At 59.8% G+C, this 25638-nt stretch overlaps 1 protein-coding gene across 3 annotated transcripts in view; it reads right to left on the bottom strand.

The window, feature by feature from the left end:
* MACROD1 (mono-ADP ribosylhydrolase 1) overlaps positions 1-25638 on the bottom strand; it is a 146251-nt gene that overhangs the window by 10054 nt on the left and 110559 nt on the right. For 2 of the 3 annotated variants that reach the window (XM_077115886.1, XM_077115884.1), the window contains exon 4: positions 6110-6139. The exons of the other annotated variant lie outside the window; for it this stretch is intronic. In XM_077115886.1, coding sequence (XP_076972001.1) covers positions 6110-6139 — 30 coding nt within the window. The remainder of the gene's footprint in view (positions 1-6109; positions 6140-25638) is intronic. 3 annotated transcript variants of the gene reach the window in all.

The following is a 25638-nucleotide window of genomic DNA, read 5'->3' as shown; positions in this document are numbered from 1 at the left end:
AGACACACAGAGAGCGAGAAGGCGAGCCCGAAAGATGTGCACAGGGCAGCAAGGAAGAGAGGACGGGAAGGCAGAAGGGGACGGAAAGTGACAGGAAGAGGGAGGGACTGAGAAGGAAAGACAGAGACTCGGAGAAGGAGACAGACAGATGGAGGAGAGGAAAGGGGGTGAAGCCCGGCCCCGGGTCCTGGCAGTGAGCTGGGAGAGGAGAGGGGGGGTCCCGGGCAGGTTCCCCATAGCAGCGGGGGGCCCATCGCTGATGGGGGCAGTAGGTCAGCGGGCAGCGCAGTGGACAGATAGACGCCTGGTGCCTGCCCTCAGGGTCTAACATGATGGAGGAGGCCGTTGGAACTTAAGACAACAGCCCAAACCGACATCTGATTTTCAAGGGTGGCAGGTGCCAGCCCACAGGGGCTGCTGTGCCCCTGCGCGGGGACCGGTCCCAGGCAGGTCCTCGATGAGCTGAACGGAGCAGAGCAGTGGTGGGGAGGCGGCCTGGGTGGGATATGGTGGCGGGGGGGTGCGGGAGGAGCTCTCGGTCCAAGCACAGAAGCAGCACGTGCAAAGGCCCTGTGCCCGGTGGGGGTTTTGAGGGAAACTGAGCCACCGGTAGAGCAGCTCTGGACCTCTCTCCATCCAGGCACCTCTGGAGAGAGGTGCAGAGTGAGAGGGCTCTGGGGAGAAGGAAGGGAGTCTGCCAGACACCCCCAAACTCAGCGATGGGCCCCCCCAGGGCTGCTAGATTGAAGGGGCTAAACCTAGATGGTCCCCTGGGCCTGCCTTGCTCTGGGGTTCAGCCCTGCCATTCCCTAAGATCAACCCAGGCGATACTGGCAACCCAGTGCATCTGAGGGGAAGGACCCTACCCCTATTCCTTCCTGAGCTTTCTCTCAATGTGTGTGTGTGGGGTTGGGGGTTGGGGACCTGTGCCAGGTACTGGGACTCAGGACTCAGCACTGTTCACAAAGAGATCCGGTTTGATAGGAGGTTTCCCAGCAGAGGGGATATTTCACTTGGGCTCTGAAGGCTGAATAGGAGTTTGCCAGATACAGAAGGCTTGAGAGGTCTGCATGGGGAGGAAGAAACACTGCCCATGGCAGGTTGCCCACCTGGCGGGGGCACCACTGTGGTGGGGTCTGGGGGAGAGAAGCGCACGCACACACACACACGCACACATGCACACTCACACATGCACACGCACACGCTCATAGGCACACACATGCATGCATATGCACAGCTACTGGGCTGGGGTCAGTGGGGCGCTGGGGCAGTAGGTGAGACACTCAGGACACCGGGACGCGCACATACCTGGCCTTGCAACATGGGCACAGAGAGCGGGGTGTGCTGAAGCCAACGTGAGGGGGGGACAGGGTGGCTGCACCCTCACAGGTGTGTGCTGACCTCAGGAGGGCCCCGGGCAGGGCGCTGTCATGTGGGGATCGGGCACTGGGTGTGTGTGTGTGGGTGGGGGGCGGGAGCCATCCTGTCCTGAACCCCTGCCAGGGCCCTGCCTGACTCCAGCCCACCTACCCCTGCAGTCCATCCTCCCGGGTTGCTGGGCGGGCCAGAGACGAGACGGTGACCACCGCGCAAAGAGGCCCTGAATTAATCTGTCACTAAAGCTTGGCCATGGCAGGCGCAGTCATGATTTAGATGAATAATTGAAACGCTCTGATACATTTATTATCCCTTTAGTGCAAAAGTGGCAGAGAAAGACGAGGGGTAATTGAAAAAGAGCGCACAAATCTCTGTGAAAAAGCCAGCTCCTTATCACCGAGTAAACATTTCAGTCCTAATAAACAGGAGAGACGGGTGTCAGGGCCCTGTCGATTCCCTTCCTGATTTAGGGCCTGCCTCCCTTCTTACCATACAATAGAAGAGCATTCCACCCCCTCCCCACTCCCTGTTTTGTTGTTTTTAATTTTTATTGCGCCAGTAAAAGGCTCTCTGGAGGGAGCCTGAGTGCAGCGGTAGACCTGGCAGTTCCAGGCCTGTGGGTCTGGCAGGGAGTCTGGATGGCTGTCCCAGTCCCGTCAGACCTCCCCACTGCAGCCCTCTCAAGCCTTCTGTATCTGGTGAACTCCTATTCAGCCTTCAGAGCCCAAGTGAAATATCCCCTCTGCTGGGAAACCTCCTACCAAACCGGATCTCCTTGAGAACAGCGCTGAGTCCTGAGTCCCAGTACCTGGCACAGGTCCCCCCCCCCCACACACACACATATACATTGAGAGAAAGTTCAGGAAGGACTAGGGGCAGGGTCCTTCCCCTCAGACTCACTGGGTTGCCAGTATCGCCTGGGTTGATCTCAGGGAATGGCAGGGCTGAACCCCAGAGTGAGGCAGGCCCAGGGGACCATCTTGGTTTAGCCCCTTCAATCTAGCAGCCCCGGGGGGCCCATCGCTGAGTTTGGGGGTGTCTGGCAGACTCCTTTCTTTCTCCCCAGAGCCCTCTCACTCTGTACCACCAAGCACTTGCTGTACAAAACCCAGGCTGTGGCCCCAAGTCACCCTTTGAGTCCATGGCTACCTTAGTTCCCTTCTCCTTGGGAACGCTGGAGGTGACACACAAGCCAAACTATCGGCTGGTTTGTCGCCTGCTGCCTCGTTGGAGGGCAAGGCTGGGAGATCTGGGGCACCAGTTCCTAGGGCATGGCCCAGCTCCCAGGTGGTGCAACGTACCCCTTCCACAAACCTCTACTAAGAATAGCAGGGTGTGTTGGAGGGTCTTGGAATGTTCTAGAACCCTACCCTGGGGTAGCGTACATTCTAGCGGGGTAGGGGTGGGGGGAGGCAGGCCATAAACAAACATAAAAGACAGGCATATGAAATGGGGACAAGTGCTGTGGCCTAAGTAGTAGAGCAGGGTCAGGACGCTGGGCTCCAGGGGTCAGGCTGTTGCAGTTTTAAATAGAGTGGCCAGGGAGGGCCGGATGGGGTCAGAGCTTGTTAAATGCATGGATGGGTGGGGGTTGGGTGGGGGGTCGTGGGAAGGTGGCGGATGGACAGGAGGGCAGGTGGAATGGGTGGATGGCTAGATGGGTGGTGATGGATGGGAGGTGGGATGGCAGGTGAAGGCCTGAACCCCTGGTGGTTGGGCTCAGAAGAAGAGGGAGGGATCTCAGTGGACCCCATGCTCCCCCAATCCCAGGCTACCCCTGCCTATGCCCCCTGTTCAGGCAGGCCAGGGGGTTAGGGCCAGGATGGATTAGGGGGTGATGGTCCCTGCCGGCTCCTGGGGTCCCTGCCGGCTCCTTCCCAGCCCCAGCATCGTCCCTACTGCAGTCCCCTCCCCACCACCTCTACCTTGTTCCAATCACATTAGCGGAGTGACAGTCCCTGCGAGCACTTGCGGCGGCTCCATAAATCTCGGCCGGCGTTAAAAGGCTGGACTGCAGGCCCCACTTCCTCCCGGGTCCCAGCCCCACCCCATCCATCTCTGCCGTCAGCCAGGCTGTGAGGCCAGCTCCAGCCTCTTCCTCACCCCGAAAGCCACAGCAAAGGGTGTAAGAGGGCTCCTCACTGCGTCCCCGACCCCAAATCTGGCCAGCGCAGTCACCCTTCCACTTCCCAACATGAGGTCACCAAGCCATCCAAAAGACCACCCCCCACCCCTGTCTTGCCGAAAACCTCAGGGCACTGGCTGCCCCTGAAGGGTAAGGCTGACCTGCCTCTACCTGTCATTTATTCATTCAATCAACAAACATTTACCGAGCATGCACAATATGTGCCAAACCCAGTTCTAGGTTTTGGGGATACTGTCCTGCCTTTGGGGAGCTTACATTCTCAGGGGGGGAGACAGATAATAAACAACGAACATAATAAACGAGCAGATTACATAGCCTGTTAGAAGGAGAGAGGTGCTCTGGAGAAAAGAAAAATTAAAGCAAGGTGAGGGGATGGGCTGTGCTGGGGCCGAGGCAGGGGTGGGCATTTACAGTTTACATGAGTGTCTGGTAGGCCTCATTGAGAAGGGGGCATCTGGGCAAAGACTTAGAAGAGGTGAAGGGAGGTCCCACGTGGCTATTTGGAGAAAGCGCTTTTCCGGCACAGGGGATAGTCCGTGCAAAGGTCCTGAGGCAGGAGCAGACCTGATATGTTCCAGAGGCCCCAGGGGAGGTGGGAGCAGAGTGGGCAGGCGCAGGTGTCTGGAGGCAAGCCTGGGAGGTGGCTGTGGACCTAGAGACCACGGCAAGGACACTGGTCTTGGCTCTGAGTGAGGTGGGAGCCCTGGTAGGCTTTTGAGCCAAACGGGGCCAATGACCTGTTTAAGTTTTAGAACATTTTTGTGATCGTGTCTTCCAGAACTGAATGGCTAAAACTCCAGCTCCTTGCCGTGGTCTCTGAGGCTCCTGCTGCCCCCCTCTTCTTGCTGGGGTCCCACCACTCTGGTCCTCTGAGTGTTTCCCAAAGTCTCATGCTGTCCACACCTCCAGCCCTTCCCCCATGAGGCTCCTTTGCCAGGGACACCCTCCCCAGCCCTCTTCACGGCGCTCACTCCTACACATTCCTTGGATCTCCTTGAAGGCCCCACTTTCTTCCAGAACCTTCCTGATGCCCGAGCCTGAGACAGGTGCTCCTGGCTGAGCTCCCACAGTGGCTGGGCGGCCCCCCATCATATCACAGGGTCCCCAGCACACCCTGACTATTGGACTGTGGGCTCTGGCAGGGTGGAGGCCAGCCCTTGTCCTGCGCTGGAAGTATCTGACCCAGTGCCCAGCCCAGAGCTCAGCATACAGTAGGTGCTCAATCCATGCACGGTGAATGCATGTCAAAGGAAAGGGGTGGCTGAGGGCTGAGCACCCAGGGGTCAAATGGGCAATGGCTTTAGGAGCTCCAAAAGACAGGCTTCAGGCAGCAGGGGTCCCGGATGGACCCGCTGGTGCTTGCAGTCAAAGGAAGGAACCCCGGGGGTCCCCAGGTTCCAGCACAGCCTCCTCCTCATCCCGTGAGGCTCCCAGGGGAGCTGTGACCTCCACAGGGACAGCTGGCGGAGAAGGTGGGGGGAGGAAAGGAAAACATCTCCATCCACAAACAGCACAACCCCCCCTGCCGCCCCATCCCGCCTCCTGGCTGGTCACCGACAGCTCTTAATGCTGCTTTTATTTATTCCTGACCTTCACTGCCCCTTTTATTTTTCCCCCTTTTAAAACCTGGCCTGGGTTCCGCCACCGCTGCCGTAAACACGGCCCCCGGGATTTATCCAACGGCACATTAACCCCTGCCCAGTGGCTCACCAATCATCCCGCTGTCTGCACAGGGAGTGGGTGGCCTGGCCAGCTGGGGGGCTGGGGGTGGGGTGGGGCAAGGGCCTGGGCAGGTTGGCCAGGGGGCGGCAGGCGTTGGGGGCCAAATAGGGGCTGCCCCCCTCCCTGCCCACCTCGGCGGCAGCCCATCTGCTGACCCTGGCCTGCATCCATGGGGCCCGTCCACCCTGACCTCCGACTCGCCGCCCACCTGGCCCGGCCAGGCCCACCGCTTTGTGGGGGACATTAACGACCATGTTTGCAGGACACAGACGTGTCTGCAGGGCTGTCACAGTTCCCAGGTGTCTCTCCCTGCCTTCCCGAGACCTTGTCCTGTCTGCAGAACCGCCCTGCGAGGGGGCAGGGCGGGGACAATAATTACACGTTCACAGATGGGGAAACCGAGGCCAGCGGGGCACGGGGCCTCCCAGGGTCAGGTGGGGGGTCAGGGTCAGGGCTGGGCCCAGGCCCATCTACACCCCACGTGCCACCCCCACCTCACTCCCCCATTACGGGCCAGAAGACCTGCTTTCCAAGGTTCAACGGGTGGGGACAGGCCAAGGGGCCCGGCCTGCCATTCAGGTCTTGACTTTTTCTAAAGTGACAACAGGCTGAGCAAGGGCGAGAGGGTGGGGGCAGGAAAGAAGGGAAACCGGTGGGAGGTTGGGGGAGGGGAATGCCGTGAGGATGGGGTGGGGACCTGCAGGGGGAGGCTGGCGGGTGACAAGCTGGGGACAGGGGTCAGGGAGGGCAGGAGGAGAGCAGCTGGTATGGAAGGAGAAGCAGAAAGGAGGAGAGAGCCCACCCTCCAAGCCCCCATGCCCTCATCCACCACCCCCCTGAGACAGTAAGGAAATGTCCACTCACCTCCGCCGCCTCCGAGCAGGGAGCTGTTGGCTGCAGGAAGAGAGAGACAAAGGCAGGTCAGTGAGGAGGGGGCCAGCTGGGGCACAGGCGACTTGGAGATTGAAGGGTGGTCAGTTTGAGTGGGAGTCGGGGGAGCTTTCAGACTCTGGGCCCAGGGTCTCTGGGTCCCCTGGGGCAGGAGCAGATAATGAGGGGAGGGGGGTCCTGCCGCAGCTCCTAATGGGCCTGGGGTGTGTGGGGTGGCCTGGAGGGCAGGCGTCATGCTGTGTCCCCTCCTTCATTCATTCTTTCAACTCAGCTCCTGCCCCAGGGAGCTCCAAGCTGTGCAGGGAAGGAGCAGGGACCACGAGGGGCACGAGCCAGGGCTGGGGGCACCTGTCGGGGGACAGGCCCCATGAGGGGCTGCGCACACTGGGCCCCGGACCAGACAAAGCCGGGTCCTGCACGTGGGAGGTTCGGGCTATCTCACGCCGCGCCTCAGTTTCCCCTTATGGAAAATGGGGTGGATAAAGAGCCCTGCCTCACAGGGGTGTTGTGACCGGACCGTTGAGGAGGAGATTAAAAGGCAAGGTCGTGAATCTGGCCCCAAGAAGGGCTTGGACCCCCCACCCGACTCCCTCCCCAGGCCGGAGGCATGACCCCAGTCAGAGCCGGACCGACAGCCAGCCGCGGTGGCAGACAGCTCCGAGCCACCCCGTCCATCTCGCCCCGCCTGGCTGGCTGCCCCCTTCTGCCCCCCTACCCCCCATGGGACAAAGTGAGGTTGGCAGCTCCGGTCCCCACCCCACCCCACCCCAGCTGCTCCTGGGCCCCAGCTTCTGCTCTCGGGAAGAGTGGGGGAGCAGCGGGACTAGGCAGGTACATTCCCCAGGCCAGGTGCAGCCCCTCTGGACCCCCAGCCCTGGCTCCCCACTCCACCTTCCCAGGGCCGGCTGCAGCCCCCGAGATGAGGGTGAGGGCATGGGGTGGGGGGGACAGGGCCTGGGGCCGGGACCAGGGAGTGGGGGTGGGGGTGGGGGGCCACCTTGGGGCCAGCCAGGCGGCCGCCGTGGACCCTGCTAAGTGGTGGCGGGCGGCGCTGGGCGGCTGCTCTCCCGGAGCTGACAGCTCTTTGCTTGGGGAATAATTAATTCCACAGCCCGAAAACCCAGGGCTGCAAGTTGCCACATTGCTTGCGAGATTAATACAAGCAGCTAATTAAGATGGAGAGGTGAGGAGCGGCGGCGTGCATGCTCCCCGAGCAGGGGCTGGGGGGTGGGGGGCAGCCCGGGGCAAGGCGGGGGGCAAGGTGGGCTGAGTCCAGGGGCCCTGCAGCAGGAAGCCTGAGCTGGGGCTGAGAGCCGAGAGCCTGGAGCCAGCCAAGGAGGGGGGGTCGGGCAGGCAGATGCGGGGGGCACGGTGATTGCGGCCGGAGGGCTGGGCCCCCAAAGGCTTGGGATGCACGTGGCCCGGGCGCCCTGGAAGACACATCAGTACCTACCAAGGGGGCCCATTTTCCGGGCTCGCACAGAGGAGCCTGTTTATTAGCAACAGCTGCAGCCAGGGGAGGTGCCGCTGGTCTCCCTTTGCAGAGGTGGAAACCCAGGCGCAGAGAGGCTGAGCCGGCTGGGAGCTGGTCTGTCTGACTCCAAAGCCAGACCATGCAGCATGCAGACCTCAGGGCAGACCGCCAGAGGGACTGTCACAGGGACCCCCTGCCTTCTCCAAAGCAGAGGACACAGAAGCCTGCCTCGGATGCAGTCTTACCCCCTCCCCCGCTCTGACCCCCCCCACAGCAGGGAAGGGACTGAGCATCAGGACAGCTCTGCCCCTGAGCCAGTGGGGAGGGACAGGGCATCTCAGGTAGGGCTGGGGTCAGTCCTGGCGGCTGTCGGAAGCTGCCCTCTGTGGCACCCCCCATCTCCCCCCTCACCTCTCTCTCTTAATTAACACCGGCCGCAAATGAGCTGGCACCCACTCAGACTGCGCGGTGCCAAATGGGCTGGCGGTGAGCCTGGAAGGGGCGGGCAGGGGAGGGGGCACGGACCTGCTGTCCTGCAGGCCCCAGTTGGAAGGAGATGCCACCCCCCCCCGTGCCCGCCGCCTGCCCAGCACCCCCAAACCCCACTGTGTGCGGATCTGCCTGGGCAAGGGTCCTGGGTGACCCCGTCCCAGGGTCATGTGGCCAGGGACATCCAGAGACTGGGGAGGGAGGTGGCCTGGGGATGAAGAGGGATTTGGCCAGGTCGAGCCGGGGTGGGGGGTGGGGGGGAAGCCAGGCCAGGTGGAGGTACCTGCCACAAGTAGGAACGGGCAGGTGAGGCCCAGCCCTGGGGGCTCAGACTGGTCACAGGCCTGTCCCTTCCTCAGCACCCTGGGAAGCCGACCCGCAGTGTCCCCTTCTCCCAATCCCCCATGTCTGGCGGTCCCCTCAGGCTGGCTGCAGCTCCAGCTCGTCTCTCCCCTGGGCCTCTACTCTGGGCCCCTCCCCAGGGGTCTCAACACCTGGCCACATGGTGCCCCCATGAGTCTGCAGCGAGACCCCCACTGCTGGCCCAGGACGTTGGAGGGGAACGGAGTCGGGGCTGGGGGAGGAGAGAAAAAGACCCCATTAGGCAGTCCCTCGGGATGCAGATGCCCAGGCCTTCCTGCAAGCCGGCCCCTCTCTGCCCCCTCCCTCCTGGTTGGACCCTTGGACACTGGGCCAAGTCCCATCTCCTCTCCTCCCCATGCCCCCCATCCCACTGCACCCCTCCCACCCAGTGCCCCCCTCCCAGTGCCCCGCCCACCTGTATGCTCCCCTCAGTTTGGTTCGAGGCTCTAAGTCACAACCAATCATGAGCCCATTTTCCAGAAGAGGAAACTGAGGCCCCTGGGGTGAATGGGGACAAGGGGAAACGTGACTGCCCATTTTCTTAAGCCCCATGCACTCCTTCCATCTGCTGGGTCCCTGGCCGAGGGTGGGCGTGATGGACAAGCAGCGGGGGACAAGCACTGGCTTTTGAGTCCAAGCTGGGGGTGCAGCATCTGGCCCCACCCAGAGGTCCTACACCTACCCCCAGCCAAGTGGGGGGATCTTTGTCCTCCCCGAGGGCTGAGGGAGCCCAGGCCTCGCCCTGGGGGCTGGAAGGAGGGTCCGGGGGTCTCATTTTCCCTCTGGGTGGGGGTGCAGTTTCCGGGGCCAGGGTGGGCTCCATGAGCTGCTCTCTCATGGTGGGTGGGCTGCTGCCACCGCGGGGTGAGGTGGCCCAGCCCCCCTCCGTGCCCCCCTGCCGTGGAGGTGCCTGGCCATGCTCCACTGCGTGTGAGCATCTGGCTGCAAGCCTCCGTGCTGGGGCCTTGACCTTGGCTGGGAGACGAGGTCCACACCCCTCAATGCCAGTCTCTGCCAAGTCGACTGTCTTCTGATGGCCACCGGCCAGGCAAGGAGCTGAGGGACCCCACCTCCCACACATTCTGTCCACTCCCTGCCCCCCCTCCTTTGCTCATGCAGCACCCTCCCCAAGTGCCCCTCTACCCTCTGGAAGGATGGGTGGGCACGGTGGAGTCCCCCCAGTTTGGGCTGCAGCCCCTGGCCAGATTCTCTCCTGAGGGTCTCTGGCCCCCTGGGCCTAGTGAAAGGGAGAGGGAGAGGGACAGGCCCTCTGAGCTTGGCACAGTGGGGCCAAGGGGTCTGGAGCACTCTCCTTCACTCTCTGTGCAAAATGTCTGAGCCCAGTGCCAGCCTTGTGCCAGGGGCTGTGCTGGGCACTGGGGGTACAGAAATGCACGAGGCACAGTCCCCTGGACCTTGGGGTCTTCTGGGGGAAAGGGGCAGGACCGAGAGCTGCCACGCGCCTGATCCACGCCACGATGGCAGGAGGGGTGACTCCAAGAGGCCTGGAGATAGCCAAGGCTTCACAGGGGAGGTGGCATCGGGAGCGGGGAGAGGAGGGAGAGGCATGCCAGGGAGGGGGCCCGGTCCGCAGCCTGGCAGGGGTGCAGAGTAGCCCCTCTGAGATCCTGAGCTGCCATTCCCTCCTGGCCCTGCCAGGCCACACCTCATTGAGAGGACAGCAGGGCCCACTTACCTACCTGGGCCCCCGTAAGACTTTTGGGGGCCCCCATAACATTGCAATTCTTTTAAATTCAGAAGGCAAAAGAATGGACTTCTAGGTCGAAGCTAATGTTTTATTGTTTGTTTGTGTGTTTGCATGGGCAGGCACCGGGAATCGAACCCAGGTCCCGGGAATGGCAGGTGAGAACTCTGCCACTGAGCCACCGTAGCCCGCCCAGAAGGGGATGTTTTAATACATGATATTAATCTATTTGTCTATGCCACAAAGTCATAGCATATCATTTTAAATATACATTTTTTGTGATGGGGGAATGCAGAAGCGCCTCAAGCTCATTACCTTGGGCAGAGAACACTTCTTTTTTTTTATATATAAAATCAAACAACATACAAACACAAACATTCTTAACATAACATTCCATGCGTGGTGTACAACCAACAGCTCACAACATCATCACGTAGCTGCGTATTCACCATCAGGATCATTTCTTAGAACATTTGCATCACTCCAGAAAAATAAATAAAAAGAAAAAAGAAAAAACTCATACATACCATACCCCTCCCCTCTCCCTGTCATTGACCACTAGTGTTTCTCTCTACCCAATTTATTTTAACATTAGAAGACACTATTCTTAACCCATTTTACAGATGAGGAAACTGAGCGGCAGAAGACGGTCTTCTCACCATGCAAAGCAGAACATGTCCTATTCTACTGCCAGCTCCTGGAGCAAAATCCTCTCAAAACAGAACTGCTGGAATGAGCCGGGACCTGGCATCAAGAAAGCCTTCTTGTCCAAAAGAGGGGAAGAGAGAAACGAGGCAAAATAAAGTGTCAGTGGCTGAGAGATTTCAGAGTCAAGAGGTTATCCTGGAGGTTATTCTTATGCATCACATAGCTATCCCTTTTTAGTTTAAGGTGTGTTGGAGTGGCTGGAGGGAAGTATCTGAAACTGTTGAACTGTGTCCCAGTAGCCTTGATTCTTGAAGATAACTGTATAATGATATAATGTTTATAATATGACCATGTGATTGTGAAAACTCTGTGTCTGATGCTCCTTTTATCCAGGGTATGGATAGATGAGTAAAGAACTATGGATAAAGATTTAAAAAAAAAAAAAGCCTTGCAAAGCTTTTGATCTCAGGATAAAAAGCCCCCTTCTAACAGGGCCCAGGCCCCATGGGCTTACGAACTCATCACCTCGTCTCTTTTCCCCTCTTTCCCTGTCCACACTCCTGATCCTCTCAGCAGCCCCAGGGCCTTTGCACAGGCTGCTACCGCTCTCCGGAAGGCTCGGGTTCCCGGCCTGGTTACTCAGGCTCTCCATTCCTATCTCAGGTCAACAGCCACCTCCTCTGGGGGGAGACCCTCCCCTGCCCCCACCAGGAGCCAGCCTCGGGGCAGCGTACCCCCAGGTCCCCATGCGGTTCCAGAGCTGGACCCTGGCCCTGCCCTCTTGTGGGGCCTGAGTCGCTGCCCCCAGCATCACTGCCCTGCCCTTACACCCCCGCCCCCGCACCTCCTGCATGAGGGCCGGGGGTGGGGGTGGGGTACAGGTGGGTCCCAGCCCGACCCACCCCCCTGCACCGAGCCTCGCACACAGCAGGCGAGCACTTGGTGGGCTGTGCCCCGTGTCTCCCAGCCAGGCTGCACGGGGCCTGGATTTGACCTGCAGGCCCGCGGCTCTGGGTCTCGGTCCGGCTGCGGTGCAGGAGGTGGGGGTGGGGGTGGGGCAGGCCGGGCGTCCAAGGGCAATGCTGGGAGGTGGGACTGCGTCCCCTCTCAGGTGTAGGAGCTGCTGCTGCGGCTTTTCCCTGACAGCAACGAAATCCTTTGGCCCGGGGGCGGGGGGTGGAGCGGGGGGGGGGGGTGGGCAGGATGGGGGGTGCTGAGGGAGTCGATGGGGGCGTGCGGGGGCTGGGCCACCAGAGGAGACTCGTTGACCCGAGCAAAGCGCTGAGCAGGTTTCCGGGGCCGGGGGTGGGGGAGGGTGGGGGGGAGGGTGGGGGAGGCTGGGCGCTGCGGTGACTTTGAGGCAGGCCCAGACCCCCCACCCTCCCCACCCCACCCTGCCGTGCTCCCGGAGGCCGCTGTGTCCCCCAGCCCGCGGTCTCAAATGTCGGACAGAGGCCACCAGGCAAGCTTAGGGGGCTGGGGGCTGCTCTCCCCAGTCACCCGGCCCCTTCCCCGGGCCACATCCTGTGACTTCCCTGCAAGCCTGGACCTCAGCTTTCTCTCACCCGACAGATCCACGCCGAGCTCCTTCTGGGGAGCCAGGTGCCTGGCCCCTCCGGCTCGCCCAGAGCTCAAATCTTGCAGGGAAGACAGAGGAAGAATTACGGTTAGTGCCAGAGGTTGTAAGGTGATAAAAGGGAAAAGAGGGGAGAGAGGGGCTGGTGGGCCCCGCCCGATGTAGAAGCGCCCATGGGCAAGAGACCTGCTGAATAGAGGGAGGAGCACACCCGAGGCAGAGGGGACAGCTGTGCAAAGGCCCTGAGGCAGGAGCGGGCCTAGTGGGTTGGCAGCAGCCCGGGGCGGGGCCCAGTGAGAGATGGGAGCCTCCGGGGGTTTAGACAGGGAAGTGACGAGGACAGCCGGAGGGTCACTTGTTGCATTAGGAGGCCCCCAGCATCCCTCCCTGCCCTTCCCAGCCTCACCCTCCCCCCTCAGCTGACACCCCACCCCACCCCCGCCACTGCTCACTCACACTCCCCCAGAGAGAGCCTGCCACCTGTTAGCCTGACCCGGTGGGTGGCGGCTCCAGGCCCACAGGGGGCTTCGAGGAATGGGTTTTGTTCTTGGGGATTCCAGGCGGGCGGTATCTGCGTTACTCGAGGGTGAGGCGTTTAAAACCTGTTTGAGATTAGAAATGCCCCTCAGAAGGAACAAAATGTGAACTGTACTGAATTTTTTGAAGATAAAACAAGAGACTTCAAAGCTACCTCCTGCCGTGGGAGCAGTTGCTGAGTTTGACAAGCTTCAGGCCGGCCCAGGGTCACCGTTCTCCGGGGTGGGCTGCCCCGTGACATCGCCCCCAGGCCCGGGGTTCAGCTTAGAGGAGTTGAGGAGGGGTGGGGGTCCCAGGTATTGGCACCAACTGCGTCCCAAGCAGGCTTTCACATCAGACCTCGGCCAATCATCTTAACAGATACACACAGCGTGTTCTGTCCCATTCACAGAGGGGGAAACTGAGGCCCAGAGGGGAGAAATGACTTGTCTCAGGCCACAGTCCTTAGCAGGGAGATGCAAATCATCGTGCTTTGCAAGGCCTGGCCACGAAACCCCCAGCTGGGGTCTTGGGCCAGTGGCTTTGCCCTCCGGGGCCCCAGATTCCCCATCACAGTCACTTTGGGAGGCCTAGAGGATCAAATTAAAGTGACTTATAAACCTGGCGTGACTGTGGTGATGAGTGCAGGGCAGGGGACTGCTGGGTGCAGGGGGAGGGGTCCCCAGCCCCGCCCAGGTGAGCCGGATCAGCCAGCTGACAACAGGTGAGAAATAACAGCCGCAACCTGTGCACCCAAATGAGGGCTGCGGGGACCTGTTGAAGGCACGGTTCCATTTTACAGGTGGGGAAACTGAGGCTCAGCAACTGGCCCAAGGCTGTACAGTTAGGGTTGGGGGGGGATAGGATTTGAACTCAGGGTCTGGACCGCTGAGCATGCTGCTGAGCCGGAAGCTGCTTGTTTGCCTCAGGGATCGAGCTGCTCATTCCGCCTTTTCCCAGCCGAGCCATGGCATCCCCCAAATCCGGGGGGAGCTGGACCTCCCCCATCGAGGGTTTCCCCCTCGGCTCTTCCTTCTCATCCCACCCCATGCCAGAATCCGCTTCCTCTGTCCCTCTGAATCTCCGGTGACCCTCCAGCCTCACTCCAGTCCAGCATTTCTTGGCTGCCAGCCCTCCTGCAGCCATCACCCCCAGTTCTGCTCACGCTGTCCATACCTGCCTGCTCCCTACAAAAGCCCACCTGAGCCTCTCCCTCCTGCCTGGGGGTCCTTGGGTTCTGCCCCTAAACAGCCCCACCCAGGCCTTTGGATACCCAATCTCCCAGCCAGCTGCCCCCAGGCTGGACCCCAAACCTTCCGCAGACACCCAGATTCCCTAGTATTCACATTCCAAGCCCGCCCCCTGCTCCTTCCATTTATTCGTATTTTGTTATGATGCCAGAAAGTCATGTTCCTTGCCCCAAACTGGGTTGGTAAACCAAAAAAGCAAAACAAAAGTGAGTCACCCTCCGCTCAGCAGGCAGTCTCAGCCAGCCCCTGCTCGCATATCGCTCTAGGACCTTTTAGATTTTAACCTGAAACAAAAAATAGTTAATAACACATTTATCCAGCAAATGCTCTATGCCAGGCATTGGGCCAAGGATTTCCGGTGGATTATTTCATGTTACCTCCCCGCCCCAAGAGCCCTGTGATGGAGGGCCCAGTGTTTATGTCCCACTTTACAGGTGAGGAAAAAGGGGAGGGGGGGCTCAGAGAGGTGGAGTGACTTGCCCAAGGTCACACAGCTGGGAAGTAGGGGGAGCCGGGGTTTGAATCAGGCAGTCTGATTGCCAAGGCTGCACTGGGCTCTGGGGGACCCCTGGCTGCTGCCTGGGTCTCCCCTCCCCCAGGAGCCATTCCTGGGCTGGCGGCACAGAGCTGACAGTCCCCCCATTAGCATAACCATAAGCATTCCTGAAACCCAATTAGGCTGCGATGGCTTGGGCCCCAGCCAGCCGGGGGCAGCCTCCATCACTGCAGGAGCGAGCCTTGGTAGGGTGGGAGAGTGCAGACCCACGGGGAAAATGCTCTAGAGGGTGCAGGGAGCTGGGGAAGGCTTTGCGGGGGAGGGCGGGGGCGGGCAGGGGAGGGCCGGGGCAGCGGCCGCAGACCCCTTGTCCACATCTCGGGGTGGGTGGTAGGGTGGGTCCCTTAAGGCAGCTTGACTCCCTCTGCTCAGCCCCAGCTGGACAGATCCCACCAGCTCCAAGGAAGGGCACAGGTTCCTCTGCCTCTGGCTCGCTTGGGGGGCTCCGGGCAGCACCCCCGACCCTCTCCTGAGCTTCAATCTTCTTTTCAAAAGGAGAAACCCAGGGGCTATTTGAGGAGGAAACAAACCATGGGTTAGAAAGAGAAATGGCTGGCCCGGGAGCAGTGGGCCAGGGCTTGGGCTGGATTTTAAGCTCTCAGCATCTCCACTCCATCCTCTCCCAACAAGCGGTGAGCTTTTCAGTGTGTTTATTTCATGTTTATTTTATTTCAAAGGCGTGTACAGACACGGCCCCTTGACTCACGCCCAGCCTAACAAATACAGCAGCACGAGTCAAGTACCCCTACAGAGGTACCCTCTCCCCCAGATTTGGCATTTTTCAGCAGTCCTTGATTTTCTTTAGAGTTTTACTACATATGCCCCTAAAAAAGATATTCCCCAGGACTGTGTGTCTTTGAGCTTTATATAAACTGGAGGCTGCTGTGACGAGCTGCTGCGGCCCCACCCACGCGATGCATGGGAGATCCACCCTGGGAGACCCCTGTCCATCCAGCTTCATTGCTGTGGAATATTCCAGGGCACCCACAGCTCACTTAGCCACTCTCCTGCTGACCCACAGTCAAGCGTGTCCAGTTTTGTCCCTTGCAAGCACAGCTGCTGTAGCACTGTACCCACATCTTGGTCGCACACGTGCCTGAATTTCTCTTGGGTACGTGCTAGGGGAGGAAATACTGGGTTGTGGTATATGCACATCTTTAACTTGACTAGGTATTGCCAAACTGCCCTCCAAAGTGGTTGATCAGATGATGGTTTTAAACTATAAGTTAGATCACGCCACTTCCTCCCTGCTTAAAACTCCTGTTATGCTTAGAATGAAATCCACATTCCCTCCGTGATCGCATATAACCCCTGCCCTGCTCCCCCCCCCCCTCCCCAAACCCCACCGGTGGTTTCCTGGTCTCCTTTCTCCTTCTTCAACAAGTCTGGCCCTTTCATGCCCCAGGGCCTTTGCACGAACTGCAGCCCCTCTGCCTGGCGCACTCGTCCTCCAGCTCTTTCCTTTGGACTTCAGAGAAAATGTCACCTTCTCCGAGAAGCACCCCCCCAATCACCTCCAATAAAGAGCCCCCATCTTATCTTATCACCCCGCTTGTTTCCTTCAGTGCCCACACCACAGTCCCACAAGGATCCCATCTTTTCCTTTGTTTGCTGGTTTATTAGCAGCATGGCAGCGTGGGAGGAGAGGCCTTTATCTGCTTTGTTCACTGCTACATTCCAGCGGCCCGCACAGGCCTGGCACAAGAGCTGCTCTTAGGATCATTCATTCACTCAACAGTCACTGATTGGAGGGCAGCTGTGAGTGTGTGGAGCAGCAGAGGGGAGGCCAGAGGGGGTGACCAGGCCCACGGGCCCTGCTCCTTCTCCCACAGCCATGGGGCGTCATGGCAGATCCCTGAGCTGGGGAGCAGCAGTCAGTCTTGCATTTGAGAAAGAGACAGCTTAGAGCTGAGGGGCAGAGAGGATTAAAGGGGCAGAGGTGGACTTGGAGGTGGGCACCAGGGGATGGCAGTGGCTGAGGACGGTTGAGGAAAGGCTGGCGTGGGGAGTCAGGCAGGCACTTCTGGGTCCACAGGAAACAATTAATTAGAGAATCAGGGGTTGGGGTGGGGTATGGCCTCCAAATGTGGCCCTGGACAGTCAGTGGAAGTTGTCCTTTGCATGGAAGGAAGCAGCAGGGGCTCTGCAGCCCCTTCCCTTCCGCCACCGTCTGCAGGAGGTCCACGATGAGTCATCTTAGGCCTTTTGGGGAGTCTCACACCGTCCCTCCCTGTGCAGCTGGGCACATCTCCCCAGTTCTGCCACCATCTACCAGTGCTGCCCACAACTTCCGGGGCGCAGATGCCCAGGGGGTCCTCCCTGGAGCCCCAGCCAGGCACCCCGGGTCTAGTCCAACCTCCTCCTTGCACAGAGGGGAAACCGAGGACCCAGAGGGAAAGGGGCTTCTCACCCACTTCATTCCTGGAGCGTGGGGCGGTGTACTGCAGCTAACAGGAGCTTCTTTTCTTCTTGATAAGGAGGGGGAAAAAGGCAGCAGCCGCTTGCTGTCCAAGGAATTTAAGTTAGCCACCAGGAAGAACTTCCCCTGAAATTGCACAGCAGGCCCAGTCTTGTTGGGCACCCCCCTCCTCTGTGCGGCCCTGGGGCCGAGTGCTCCCCGGGCGAGGCCCAGGGCTCTCTAGGGACACAGGGGCAGTGGTTTGCTCCAGGGCACTCAGCCAGGAGTCAGAGTTGCGTTGGACTCTAAAACCAGTGCTCCTGCAGCTGCAGGTGCCGGGGGAGGCCAGGGGAGGTCGGGAAAAGGTGCCCCGGTTCCTTCCTGCCACTGACCCTGGAGGGGGAGGTGGGGTAGGGGGCTGTGCTGAGGGTCCCCGGGGCTGAAGGTGCCCCAGGGTGGGCCATCGTACCCCGTTCCCGGTCCCCAGCCTGGGCCCCGCCCTGACTGCTGCAAAGTCTCCACGGGGCTGGGCACCCTCTGCTCTCTGCCCCTCCCAGCTGGGGGGAGAGGGGAGGAGGGGGAGGGGGAGGGAGGAGCAGCGCTGCTATCGCCATTGGTATGCCGAGCCCTGCCTCAGCCCCTCCGCGGCTCTGCTCAGCTCCTTAAGAATCCCTCCTCCTTCCCCCCTTCCCCTCTGCGTGCCGGTTGCCAGGCAACCCCGTCCAGCCCCCACCCTCCCCCTTCCGCCAATCCTGCTGCTCTCACCCTCTTCCCGTCCTCCTGTGGCTTCTCCCAGGTGCCGCACGCCTGCCTCAGCGGGGACTTAGCCCAGAACCTGCCAGGCCCAGCCCCCTGGGGTATCCTGTGCCCGGCAGGTGAGGGGTCTTGAGGGGCCCCACCCAACCCAGCCCTTGGGCCACAGCTCTGCACCCCCAGGACTCAGAGTGGGGTGGGGCCAGCTAAGGAGAGCCTCCCTCCTCACTCCTGCCCCTGGAGTACCTGGGCCCGGCAGGTGAGGGCAGGTGAGGAGCCCCAGGAAATGCCATCTGTCCCCACCTCCACAGCTCTGCAACTCCAGGACTCTTGGAGGGGGGAGCCCGAGTTTGGGACACCCCATCCTCCAACTCCCACTGCTTCCTGGGTGCCATCTTCAGTGGCTCCGGCTGCCCTGGGGTGTTGGAGCCCACTGGGGGGTGGGGAAGGGCCCAGGAAATGACCCAAATCTCCCAGGAGGCAAGAAGGGTGGCCCCCCCACCCCGGGTCAGTGGGGCCCTGGCTGCGGGTGCTGGTGCCGGGATTTGGTCATGGCGGGGAGACCGAGGCAGTAAGCAAACTCGGGAGGAGGGAGGAGCGGAGGATGATCTCAGGGGTCTGAGCCCCCTACAAAGGAGGCTGCAGGTCAGAAGGGGCTCAGTGACCAGGGGTGGAGGAGGGGGGTCACTGGAGGCCGAGACCCCAACAGAGGTCTCTGAGCTCCAATCTGGACACCAGGCTCCCTTTCTTTTTTTTTTTTTTTTTAAATATTTTTATTGAGATATCTTCCCTCACCATACAGCCCATACATGGCGTACAATCAGTGGCTCACAATATCACCCCATAGTTGCGTATTCATCACCACAATCATTTTTAGAACATCTGCATCTCTCCAGAATAAGAAAAAGAAAAAAGAAAAAAAAAACCCATACACCCCCTACCTCTCACCCCTCCCTCTCATTGACCACTAGTATTGCCATCTACCCAATTTTTTTTTTTACCACTTATCCTCCCCCCTCCATATTTATTTATTTTTTTTGTCCTTATTTTTTTACTCATCTGTCCATACCCTGGACAAAGAGACCATCAGCCAGTAGCTTTTCACAATCACACAGCCACAGTGTGAAAGCTATATCATTATACAAACATCTTCAAGAATCAAGGCTACTGGAGTACAGTTAAATAGTTTCAGGGATCTCCTTCTAGCTATTCCAATACACCACGCACTAAAAAGGGATATCCTTATAATACATAGGAATAACCTCCAGAATAACCTCTCGACTCTAACTGAAATCCCTCAGCCACCGAAACCTTATTTTTTTAAAAATATTTTTACGGACATCTTTGCACACACACAGTCCATACATGGTGTACAATCAATGGCTCACAATGTCATCACATAGCAGTATATTCATCCCCATCATCATTTTTAGAACATTTGCATCCCTCCAGATAAAGAAATGAAAAGGAAAAAGAAAAAACTCATACATCTCATACCCCTCACCCCTCCCTCTCATTGACCACTAGTATTTCCACCTACCTTATTTATTTTACCCCTTACCTCCCCTATTATTTTATTCATATTTTTTACTCATCTGTCCATACCCTTGACAAAAGGAACATCAGACACAAGGCTTCACAATCACACAGCCACACTGTGAAAGCTATATCATTATACAATCATCTTAAAGAATCAAGGCTACTGGAACACAGCTCTACATTTTCAGGCACTTCCCTCCAGCCTCTCCAATACACCATAAACTAAAAAGGGATATCTATATAATGCATAAGAATAACCTCCAGGATAACCTCTCGACTCTGAAATCTCTCAGCCACTGAACTTTATTTTGTCTCATTTTTCTCTTTCCTCTTTTGGTCAAGAAGGTTTTCTCAATCTCTCGATGCTGGGTCCTGGCTCATCCCGAGAGTCCTGTCCCACGTTGCCAGGGAGATTTACAGTCCTGGGTGAGACTGGGCATCCTTGAGCCTGCTCCCCTCTTCCCTCCTTGGGCACTCAGGGAGCCCCATGACCTTCGGGCTCCCAAATATCTTGGCTTGTGCCCTCTCGGTTTAGGACCCCCCCTGCCCCCAACTGCCACGGGGCAGCGCCTCTGTCTCTATTCTCCCCCCCACCCCCCCACTTCCTCCCGTGCACTGGCACGCCGGCCCGGAGAGGGCTCACCCTGTCTCGCCTGGCATTTGAGGACCTTCCGGGTCAGGCCCCTGCTGGCACCTCCAGCCTCACCTTGCTCCCTTCTCCCTCGCTCCCCACCCGTGCTGACCAGTCACCCCATGCCTGAGCATTCTGCTCCTTCCACCTGGAAGGCACCTGGCTCCCTGCACTGGGAATGAGTACACGTGACAGGTGAGTGATGGCCAGGGTCAAGAAATGTTTAAATCACTGGAAAAAAAAAAGCATCACCTGTGCTGGGAACAATGGCTGGGGAGCGGGTGAGCCAGCGAGTGGGTGGGTGACAGGCAGCCTGGAGGTCCGGAGGAGATGGGGGTGGGCAAGGTGGGGAGAAGAGGAGGCCCCAAGGAGAAGAAGGGGTCCATCAGGGACAAGCTCGGGCAGCGGCCAGGGCTGGGGCAGGCGGGCTGACGTGGAGCCCTTGCCTGGCCTCGTTTGGCCTCTCCCAGGCCTGGCTTCTGACCTCTGGTGTCTTTCTCCCACCCATCCAGGAAACCGCACAGCCTCAGCCCAGTTTGATCCCCCCCCCACCCCCTTCACCTCCCCATCAGCCGCACCCCCCCACAGACCCCCACCTTGTCCACTCCTCAGTAGCCAGAAGTATGTCTTGCCCCCACTTTGAACTCCTGGAACCCTCATCTCTGGGCAAATCACAGTTGTGCAAATCACAGCCGGCCTCGGGAGAGCGGAGCTTTGAAGGCTGTTTCGGCCCGACGCTCTTACTTTAATGTTCTATCCACTCATTCATTCACCAACGCCTGGCTGCACACTCCCCATGTACCGGGCACTGTGGCGGGTGCCGCGGCACGCAAGGACCGTGACAGGCCCAGGCTGTGCCCTCCAGCTGCTCACAGTCTGGGAAGCCTGGTGTTAGCAAAACGCACCACTGAATACAGTTTCGATCGATTCTAAGTCATGCCACTTTTTTTGGGGGGGGGCGCGGGGATGCATGGTCTGGGAATCCAACCCGGGTCTCCTGCATGCAAGGCGAGCATTCTACCACCAAACCATCCATGCATCCCAGCCACTATTTCATATCTTGCCAAGAAGGAAAATACACGGCTGATGATCACCGACAGCCACGCCCTGATTTCAGAGACATTAAAATGTCCATGAGATAAAAAAAAAATTGTCACAGAAATCGCACGTCATCGCCAAGCTGAGCTGAGAACGACCGATGGGAAGCCAAGCGAGCGGAGGGGACAGGAGTGCCCTTGCGTCGGGGCTCGGGGCAGGAGGGTGCATGGAGGCGGGGGGCTGGGACAGGCCCACAACGTGTGTCCCCCATCCCTCTCGCGGCCCTCCCTCACCCCGCACCCGGGCTCGGGAGTTGTTGCTGGGTTCACCTGGCCTGCCTTTGGACCAGCACCCTGAGCTGCAGGCCCGGTTCCCTTGCTTTCCCTGGAACTCTGTCCTGGGGCCCCATTCCTTGGCTCCTCTGTTTATTAGGGGAAAAGCTCCCTCTGCGTTATGTACGATGGGAAAGCTGAGTACATATCGGTGGGAGGGGGACCACGGCAGTTGGGACTTGCATCAGAGAAGCTGCTGGGACCTCCTGGAGAGGGTCAGTGTGTGCAGCCCGGCATCTCGGAGGCGCTAGGCATGGCCAGCTGACCCACGGGCCACATGTCCGTGGAGTCATGGAAACTTCCATGGGGTGTCGGGTCAGGCACATGTTCAGTGGCCATGACTCAGTAGAGGTCTTCCCTCAGAGCCCCCCCTCCCCCCAGACTTAGAGAACCCTGGGGATGTGGGAGGACAGTGTTCTCCAAGGCTGAGAACCCAGACATGGGGATCCTCTGGTTCCAGGTGGGTGCTGGGAGGCCAGGGGTCCACCCCACCCTGGAGATGATGCCCAACTGGGGCCGGTGTCCCCTGAAGGTCTGCTCTCGGTCCTTGCAATGGAGATGGCACTGACCGCTGGCAACGCCCACTGAGAACCCAGGAGACAAATTCTGCCCCTCCCTTGAGCCAGCTTGCATCCCTCTCCTGCCCCAGCCCCAAACAGGCCCAGGGAGGCCACCAATCGTGGTCCATTATGGTGAGTCACATTGTCACAACACTTCACAGTTTACAAAGCACTTTCCCATTGGGACTTCATCAGACTGTCACACCAGCCTTAGGAGGCCTGGGGTGGCCCCCTAAAGATAAGAAAAGTGAGGGGCAGGGAGGCTGGGCCAGCGCCTGGGGGTCACTGGCTGGCCAGTGCTGCAGTGGCTGCAGAATCTCCATCTGGGGATTCCTTGGAGGGCAGGCGGGTGGCTGGGGAGGCACAGGTGCTGTGGGCAGGGCCAGGGGTGACCTTGGTGGCCCTGGGGTAGAACACGCCACACCTGGCTGCCGGATACGGCGTGGGTCACTGCCGCCCTGGGAGCAGGGGAGCTGGGGCTTGGCGAGCACAAGGTCGAAGCCACAAATCTTCGCGGGTGACTTCTGCTGCCCTTGTCACTGACAGCAGCCTCATGGGTGCTCAGCTTCCAGGGCGAGCTGAGACTTTCTGGAAGTACGGCCTCACTGCCTTCCCTACTGACACTGATCCTGTGCCCTCATGGGGTCCCACCTCACACGCGAGACTCAGCAAGTGTTTGTTGAATGAATAAGTGATGGTTCTGAATCTCAGCCGACTGTGCCTTTCCTGTACAAGTACTCCCTTCTCGACTTCCTATGGCTTTCAGGATGAGGGCGGGGCTCCCCAGCCTTGCCCACCACCCCCCCACACACCACCCACTTCATCTTTCACCAAGCCCCCCTGCGCCCAACCTCTCAATCTCAATCAACAATTCTTGATCCCTCAACCCCAGGCTCTTTCACTTCTTGGAGCTGTTGACAAATGGGCTGTTCCTTGGCCTGGAGTGAGCCTCTCCCACTGTTTGCCCTAAACATTTCTCTGCATCCTGTAAGACCCAGCTCGAGTGCCACCTCCCCCGGGAAACCTTCCTGGATGTCCCAACCGACCGGTCCTTGAGTTGTTGCAGCTAGAGCAGTGCTGGTCCCGGTTTGGGAGAACCCCCAGCCCCACCCTGGCTAGGGTGGGGCCCAGCAGGGCCCAATTCACCCTTGGCCTCTGGTGCACCATGGGTCTCTCTAAACATTTTGTCAACCACATCCCGCCACCAGGCACGGATGAGCGGGTTACGGCGCAACAGCTCAATGGAATATCACGCAGCCACAATTCATAAAACCACAATTACCAAGATGATATTTTGATATCTGAGCTCAGCACGACAAACAGAACTACATCCATCCTGCTTTTTCCACTCTGGCCCCTTTCATGGCTTTTATGCTTGGCGAAGGGCGGCAGGGATGGACAGGGGTCCCCCCTTCAAGGGGTTCAGTTTAGACAAGGGGGAAGACAGATGCCTGCATAGCTCCTGAGCCACACGGTAAGGGCCGCCATGGAGGACGGATGGAGCCCCGGGGCCCCCATGTCCATCTGGGGGGCTGGGGAGGCGGAACGGAGAACCACACTCTGTGAAAATTACAGCCGTCTGTGGATGGCCCAGCCTGGAAGGGAGCGGGGCAGCGGAGGCTGTTGACGCCACAGGGTGGTAGGATTGTGGGTGATTTTTCTTTCATTTATTGTTGGTATAATGCTGTTTGGGCAATAAATAAAAATCGGGAGGAAAAAAATGGGTGTTTGGCGAACTGAGTAGAAAGGGAGTTAAGGAGGGGGGATCAATAAGGGAGAGGTGAGGAAGGAGCCGGATGGGTCCTTGCAGTGGGGACAGAGGTGGCAGTAGAGGCAAAGCCAGAGGCAGAGAGAGAGAGAGAGTGCGGCAGGAAAAGGGGGGGCGGGGAGGGGTCCTGTCCCATTCAGGCCACCCTCCCCCCAAATGGGGATCTGGGACAGCATCCCGGAGGGGAGGTGGCCTGGCAGGTCCTGAAGGACAAAGAAGGGGGAGTTGCTTGGCCCCGGGAAGGCTCTAACCCTGGCCTGGAGTTAGGACAGTGGGTGGGTCTGCAGAATGGGGGAGCTGAGCCAGATTGTGGGGAGTCAGGGCATGGACCTGGGAGCAGTGGGGGGCCCTGGGGGCTTCTGGGGCAGAAGTGGGGACCCAGAGCAGCTCTCCAGGGGAAAGGAGGCCAGGAAGAGGCAATCCAGCTGGATGAGAGATCAGAGTGAGGATGGGCAAATGGGACAGTTCAGATCCAAGAAGGCCAAGTGCAACTGGACTTTCCAGGAGAGGAGGCCAAGGTCTGGTCTAACCACCCCTGCCCCCATCAGACCCTGTCCCCATACAACAGGCACCCACCCACCTTTTCTAAGTCCCTAAGGCACTGCCCAGCCACTTTCCCATTCAAGCTCTTTCTGGACTCTCAAAACAACCCTTGGAAGTAGGGGATATAATGCTTCCATTTTTCAGTTAAGAACACTGAGGTCTGGAGAAGTGAACCAACTTGCCCAAGATCACAGGCAATTCTGGCGGTGAGGGGCGGGATTGGGCTCTGTACTCCCCCTCCCCGCCCTGGCCACCTGGATGGAACAGGGCTTGTGGAGGCGGCCTGACAAGTCAGGGCACTTACAGCAAGTGCAGGAAAGGGGGAGCGCCAGCTGAGGGGGCCCGGGATCTCAGAGGTCCACGGGGGGGACGGGGGGGGGGCGCCAGGAAGTGAGGAAGGGGTTACCTTGGCATGGAGAATAGACGGTAAACGGTGGGTACCTGTTTGTGAATGAATGCATGGGTGGATGGCCGAATGAATGAATGGACTGTTGGAAGGATGGATGAATGAGTGGGTGCAGAGAGGAGGGGTGTAGGGAGAGGAGGCGCATGAGCGAGAACCCCATTCGCTCCCCCCACCCTCCCACCCCCGCCTCCGCGCTTGGAGGCCGGCTTTGGGAGCCTCCCTCCCCTTGCCCTCCCCCCTCCCCCAGGGAGGAGGGCTCCCTCCCCCAGCCCCAGCCATTTTTGCTGAGGGCAGGGGGAGGTGGGGGGACCCGGAGGCCGCCTCTCCCCGGCTGGGCCCCAGGCCCCGCGCCGCGGCACAGCCTCCCGCGTCGGGTCCCGCCGGCCAGTGCGCAGCGCGGCGCCCCCGCCCCCGCCGCCGCCTCCCCGCCCTCCCCCCAACCCCGCCCGCTGCCTCCCCCCTCCCCCTCCCCTCTCCTCCCCTCCCGCTCCGCTCCTCCGCGCCTGCACGCACGGCCCCCGCCGCCGCCGCCGCCGCCGCGAGGGAAGAGGCGGCCGCACAGCCTGGTTCCCCGCGCCCTGCTCGCCGCCGCCGCCGCCGCCGCCGCTCGCGCGGACCCCGCTGCCGGCCCTCGCCCCGCCGAGCGCAGCCTCCGGCCCACACGCACCCCGGCCGCCGGGCGCACCCCCCGCACACGCCCCCCTCCCCCCCGCGGCCCCGCCGGGCGCCCAAGCCGGGCAGATGCGCCGCCGCGCGCCCCCCGCCCCGGGCCCGCCACCGCGCTCCGCCGCCCGCCGGGGGCTCCTCTCCCGGGCCCCCCTGGGCGCCCTCCGGCTCGGGTTCCCGCCCGCTCCTTGGAATAACCCCTGAGGCTCCAGCTGTCGCCGCAAAGTTTCCCGAGGAGACCCGCCTCCCCGGCCGCTGCGCAGGTAAGGCAGGCTGCACCCGGCGGGGGCC

This window comes from Tamandua tetradactyla, chromosome 9, assembly GCF_023851605.1.
Source record: "Tamandua tetradactyla isolate mTamTet1 chromosome 9, mTamTet1.pri, whole genome shotgun sequence".
Classification (NCBI taxonomy): domain Eukaryota; kingdom Metazoa; phylum Chordata; class Mammalia; order Pilosa; family Myrmecophagidae; genus Tamandua; species Tamandua tetradactyla.
The sequence above is the reverse complement of the archived record's forward strand: the minus strand, read 5'-3'. Positions and strand labels throughout refer to the sequence as shown.